The 5,970-nt window shown below is 35.8% G+C and overlaps 1 protein-coding gene across 3 annotated transcripts; it reads left to right on the top strand.

Moving 5' to 3' along the window:
• The first annotated feature begins 297 nt into the window (after positions 1-297).
• LOC104092967 (putative late blight resistance protein homolog R1C-3) lies at positions 298-4,981 on the top strand. 3 transcript variants are annotated; one of them, XM_009598661.4, is made up of 3 exons: positions 298-601; positions 2,213-4,678; positions 4,793-4,981. In XM_009598661.4, exon 2 carries the CDS (start codon positions 2,301-2,303, stop codon positions 4,662-4,664), a length of 2,364 nt encoding a protein of 787 aa, XP_009596956.1. In that variant the 5' UTR covers positions 298-601; positions 2,213-2,300; the 3' UTR covers positions 4,665-4,678; positions 4,793-4,981. The 3 variants fall into 3 exon arrangements, with proteins under 3 accessions (XP_009596956.1, XP_009596954.1, XP_009596953.1); XM_009598659.4 differs by having other exon boundaries at positions 299-601; positions 4,752-4,981; XM_009598658.4 differs by having other exon boundaries at positions 299-601; positions 2,213-4,981.
• The last annotated feature ends 989 nt before the right edge of the window (positions 4,982-5,970 follow it).

The raw sequence follows: 5,970 nt of genomic DNA, 5'->3' as shown, positions 1-5,970 counted from the left end.
GTATAAATTATACTCCTGGTAAATATTGAGTCGAGACAAAATAAAAGTATAGATTATAATTTCAAAAGAAAATGGGATAAGCTCTTGACCTAGGGACAGCACTGCTTGGAAATAAACCATATAATATTTGTCAGCAATTTTTTAAAACTTTTGAAAGTAGTAATAAAAAATTATAAAGTCGAAACAGCTTAATTAAAATAAAAAGGAAAGCTAGCAAAAGGACAGGCAATAATTTCAAAAGAAAATGTGATAAGCTCTAACCACTCCCACTCCTCCGTTTAAATTAGAATTTTCTTTCTAGCTGGAAGCAACATTGTTCTTTTTTTAAAATTAAACATAAAATTTTGCAAGTGGAAAGCCATTTCTTGGTGGCTATTTCAAGTTAATTTAGTTTTCTTTGTATATCAGTATTAGTTGACCAAAGGGAAAGATCTGTGAGAACTTTGAAGTTCTTTGTATAGTTTGCCTCTTCAGGACCTGAAAAACTGAAACAAAATTCTGGTATCAGGATCCTAAGTGGAGCAACTAATTAAGCAACTAATCTCTTGTTGCCACTCTCAGTAACGGAAGATGATTTCCCGGCGAAGGTCGCAGTTTTACGGTGAGTTTTCTCGCAGAAAGTTAAAGGAAACCAAAGGAACATGAAGCCTTGTCGACAAATTGATCTTTCCCCTTTTACTCTATCTTACATATTATGACTCTTTTGTGCTTATATACAATTTTGATAATTATTCTGTTTTCAAGCTAAGCTTTGTCCTACTCTTTTATCTAATTGTATAAACTGGGCGTGGACAAGAGTGGGTTGCTAGTGAGCACCCTCCACTTCCAACCAAGAAGGTTGTGAGTTCGAATCACCCCAAAAGTAAGGTTGGGAGAGGGAGAGGGAGAGGGAGAGGGAGAGGGAGAGGGAGAGGGTCGAGTTTCTATCGGAAATAGTTTCTCTAGCCAAGGGTAGGGGTAAGGTCTGCGTACACACTAACCTACTCCACTAGTGGGATTATACTGAGTTGTTGTTGTATAAACTGGGTTGCTCTGTTCTAAGTTGTTCGTTTACACTAACCCACTAGGTTTAAATTTGTGTTCACGCTTATAGCTTTTCTAAATTATCCCTCTATCAACTTTCTTTATCAAAAAAAAAACAGTGCACTTTCTTTTGCAATTACACTAGGTAGATCATCATTCAATCCGATTTCTTGAGCATTTTGATGTGAATTTCTTAAGTGATATTCACACCTTCTAGTTTCGTTTTTACTTTATGAGAAGCTCAATGTTCGTTGTTTTCCTTACAAGTTGTTCGTTGTTCTTATCCAAAATACTTAATAACTAGGAAATTTCCTTATGTTTCCTTTGTCTCCTACCGCAATTCAAATAATTTGAACATGAAAATTTCATAATATTTTCATCAATTTATTTTGAAACTTGTAACTTCAAAATATTTCCTTAGTTCCCAATCCTGGACGTTGAAGGCAACTCTTCGATTTCATCCTACTTTCCCTCTTTCTTCTATTTATCTTTTTATTTTTATTTAAAAAAAATAAAATTTAACCGATTACCAAAAGAAAGGCAAAAAAATTCTGGTGGGAAATTTAATGCTAAATTGCAGGCTTTTAAAATGTAATTAACCTTTTGCAAAATTATCAATATTTACTTACTTATATGGGTGTATATTTAAAAGACACTTCCATCCTAAGATGGAGAGATATATATTACTAAAGTAACAACAACAACATATCCACCATAAGTGAGGCCTGGGAGTATAGTGTGTACTTATGTCTTTCGGCTCAAGAAAAGGTGAAAAAGGAAAAGAAGGGAAGAAGAAAGAAGAGGGATACAAAAATCTAATGAAAAAGGGGAGAAAAAAGGGAAGCCAAAAAAGAAAAAGTAGCATCAAATATATATTACTAAAGTAAAAGGGAGAAATAAATGGATAAATATACTCACAAACACATGTAAGGAGGGGCAGAGGACCTGGAATGCCATCAGTGACTGGAAGAAAATATCCAATAGAGGTTAATTTATACCTTCAGTTATAAATTAAGATTTTGGAGCTTTACTCTTTTTATTCATCTTGAGTATAAATTGGTGGTCTACTGGCCTTTAGACACATGAGACTTTACTTGTGGTACGACTTTATTACTATTATTTATTTATTTTTGGATTCTTTCTCTAAATTATGAAGAATGTTAATGTTGTTTTGATTTCTTTTATGAAGGTGACAGAGTTATAACTCAAGGCAGTTAGATTATAGTTACCACAATTGTGTGAAAGACACTAATTAGCGGTAGTTTTCAACTAATGAGATGGAGATTGTTGAGACATGTGGAAAAGGGACTCTTTCTTCTGCAGAGCCTTCCACCAAACGTAGTTTTCCATCAACTGATGATGAAGTTGTGGGCTTTGTGAAAGATGCAGAAAGTATAATGAAGAAATTAACCGGTGGAGCAAAGGAGCTAGACGTTATCTCAATCTTTGGAATGCCAGGTCTTGGAAAAACAACTTTGGCCAGGAAAGTGTACGACAATCCTTCTATAGTTAATTACTTTGATGTTAAAGCTTGGTGTTCTGTTTCGCAAGCGTATAATAGGAGGACATTGTTGATTGAGATTTTCAAGCAAGCAACACGTGATAAGAGCGAAATCGATGAGGCTGTTGACATAGCTGACAAGTTGCAGAAGACTCTTAAAGGCAGGAGATATCTCATAGTATTAGATGATATATGGGAAGTCGAGACATGGGAAGATCTGGGATTGTATTTCCCTAAAGGTGAAGATGGAAGCAGAGTAATTGTAACAACTCGAATTGAAGAAGTGGCTAAGCATCTTCAGCACTGCAGTGATCCTTATTCTCTTAGATTTCTGACATCGAAAGAGAGTTGGGAATTATTGCAGAAGAAAGTATTTCGAGGAGAGAGTTGTCCACCCGATCTACTGGAAGCAGGGTTACATGTTGCGGAACATTGTAAGGGGTTGCCTCTTGTGATTGTACTGATTGCTGGAATTATTGTGAAAATGGAAAGGAAGGCGTCCTTGTGGCTGGAGGTTGCTAATGACTTAAGTTCCCTTGCTTTAGGAGAGCAGGGTATGAAGGTAATACAATCGAGTTACGACCATTTAGAAGACCAATTAAAGCCTTGTCTTCTGTACATGGCATTGTATCCAGAAGACTATAAGATTCCAGTGTCTGATTTACTTAAGTTGTGGATGGCTGAAGAGTTCGTAGAGAATATTGACTCAGAGAATATGGAGGAAACATCTAGAATTTTGTTGAATGATCTACTTAAGAGAAGCCTAGTGATGGTCTCTGGCCGACAGGAAATTAATGGTGCCATAGAATACTGCTCACTTCATGATTTAGTGCGTGAGTTTTGTTTGAGAAGACTTACAGAAGAAAAGTACTTTATGCAGCTGACAGTGCCATACAGTTCAAATCAACAATTGTATTCCAAAGAATCACGGTTATGCATTTATATTCATGATGAACTTGTTAAACAATTAGATCATTATGAATATCGATTGGATAAGATTCCAATGTTGGAGTCCAAGCAGTTAGATTGTTATGAATATCATTTGGACAACATTCCAATGGTCAAGTCCAAGGAAACAAAGCGCTCTGGTCAATGTCCAAAGGTTTTTCAGTTCATTGCTCATCCAAAATCCAACATATGGAACCGATCAGATTCTTTGCATTCACCTGTTAAACTAAGATTTGTTCAGGCATTGCATTTGAATGAAAGGGAATTACCAAGTTCCTGGATTACGGCAGTACAATCACTATCTCACTTGAGGTACCTTGCAATTTGTGTCGAAAAATTTGATTTCAAGTGGGTATCACATCTACTCTATCTCCAAACTCTAGTGGTAGATTATTCAAGATATCCATTGAGGACATCGACTGCTGCATTCTGGAAAATGACAAAGCTAAGGCATGTGAATATAACCGCATTTATCTTTACAGGCGAATGGGATACTAAAACTGGTCGACCAATTTTAGAAGAACCTTCAGAAAGTACGCTAGAGAACTTGAAGACATTGCGCAATTGTCGTGTTACTGTGAGCGATGAGGCTCGGAAGGTCTGGTGGAGGTGTCCGAATCTTGAAGAACTCAGTCTCGAAATTATAAGTGTACCTAGTTGTTCTTTGTTTCCCATACCAGAACTTCATACTCGGCTTCAATCTCTTAAACTAGATGCCTTATGCTCATATGAAGATGAATATTCAGTTGAATGGTCCAGCTACATTGTCTTCCCTTCAAATCTTAGGGAGTTGTGCATTCGGAACATTTTTCTAACGGAAGAAATAGTTTCAAATATTGCAAGACTGCAGAAGCTTGAGAGTCTCGAAGTATATAGAGGATATCTTGTGGGGAATGATCAGTGTTTAGACGTCAGATATGTCGAGTTCCCTGCACTCAAATTCTTCACATTATTTGTGCTCTTTATGGAAGAATGGAAAGCTTCAGAGGAATCATTTCCCATGCTTGAGAAGCTAGTTATACAATATTGTGATGACCTCGACGAGATCCCTCCTAGCTTTGCCGATATTCCAACACTCCAACTTATTGAAGTGGATAACTGCATGGACTCTGTTGGGGATTCAGCTATGGATATTAAAAGAGAAATAGAAGAAAACACAGGCTGTGTCACTCTCCAAGTTCTTATATCATAGGACTAGTAAAGCTGGTAAGTGTTGCTCCATCAGATATGGGAAACAATTTTTAGTAGCTCTCTCAATCGTTTGTCATTTAATTTGTAGGTGTAGCTTTTTTGCAATAATGGACTTCATTTTCCTAACAGACTCCGACACATCCATCCTCGGGTCTGCGACCTTCTCAACAGAGGAAACAAAGTAGCTCAACCGTTGTTATTTTTTGTTCTGCGCCATATCTGAGCATTTGTTAATGTGATGAAAGGAATTCTTCTGATTTCTGGATGGCTTCTTGCTGAACTAATTACTTCCAGCTCAGAATGCAATTAAGCCAACTATGAACTAATGTATGTATGTATGTTGCTTCAATCTTATAATGCTGTTATAAGCAGAGTCATCACTCGTCAGTCAGACTCGATTAATATGTGAAAGTTCAAGACTACTCATAGGCATTGAACATACTCATAGGAGCTCAATTCGAACAAATTAAATTCGGAATTATCATACCAACAAATCAGCAGCTACAGACGCAATATGTATTATAGTAAAATTTTGCAACGGAGTTAATAGCTAAAAGTAAACTAATGATGGGGATCAAATACTTGTTTTGTTTATCGTCCTGTTTTTGGACACGAAATCTGACCTTCAATCGTGAGCTTTATGGCTCAAGTTAAATCTGAATAGTACCTAGGTCAGCTTTGTGATGATCACGAATCATTCATGAGAGTGCGTGCACATTCAATTTCTCTATTCTTTTTCTTAATCTTAGATCTAGAATAAGATATACTCTCCGTTTCAATTTATGAGAACTTATTTGACTGGGTACGAAATTTAATAAAAGAGATAAGACTTTTGAACTTGTAGTGTAAAATGAGGCACATATATTTTGTGTGGTTATAAATCATTGCATAAAAGTAAATTGTTTTCAAATAAGGAAAGAGGTCATTATTTTTGACACGGACTAAAAAGGAAATATGTTCACACAAATTGAAACGGAGGAAATATTAAGTTTACTCTAACTCTAAATTATTACTTAAAACCAAATTTTACTATAATCTTATTATTCAAGCACCACCAACAATGTATTCTAACTCTAGAATGAGTCATTAATCTACAAAATTAATCTATTTAATCTTGGGAGTTGGGAAGTAAAATTGGACAATCATCTTTGAATTGAAGGTAGTACTCCTTATATTTAATTTTTGCAGAAAACCGTAGAGTATAGTACAATTTTCAATTATATATTACACTTAAGTCGCATATCATGTGCGAGACGTACATACCATTATGTGATTGGGAGTTCTAAATTGTAGTCAGATCTAATCTT

The sequence above is a fragment of the Nicotiana tomentosiformis genome, chromosome 6, assembly GCF_000390325.3.
Source record: "Nicotiana tomentosiformis chromosome 6, ASM39032v3, whole genome shotgun sequence".
Lineage (NCBI taxonomy): Eukaryota > Viridiplantae > Streptophyta > Magnoliopsida > Solanales > Solanaceae > Nicotiana > Nicotiana tomentosiformis.
Note: the sequence above shows the minus strand (reverse complement) of the source record. Positions and strands in the feature narration are given on the sequence as shown.

Coding starts and splice junctions, on each gene's coding strand:
- LOC104092967 (XM_009598661.4), top strand. CDS start 2,301: ATGGAGATTGTTGAGACATGTGGAAAAGGGACTCTTTCTTCTGCAGAG.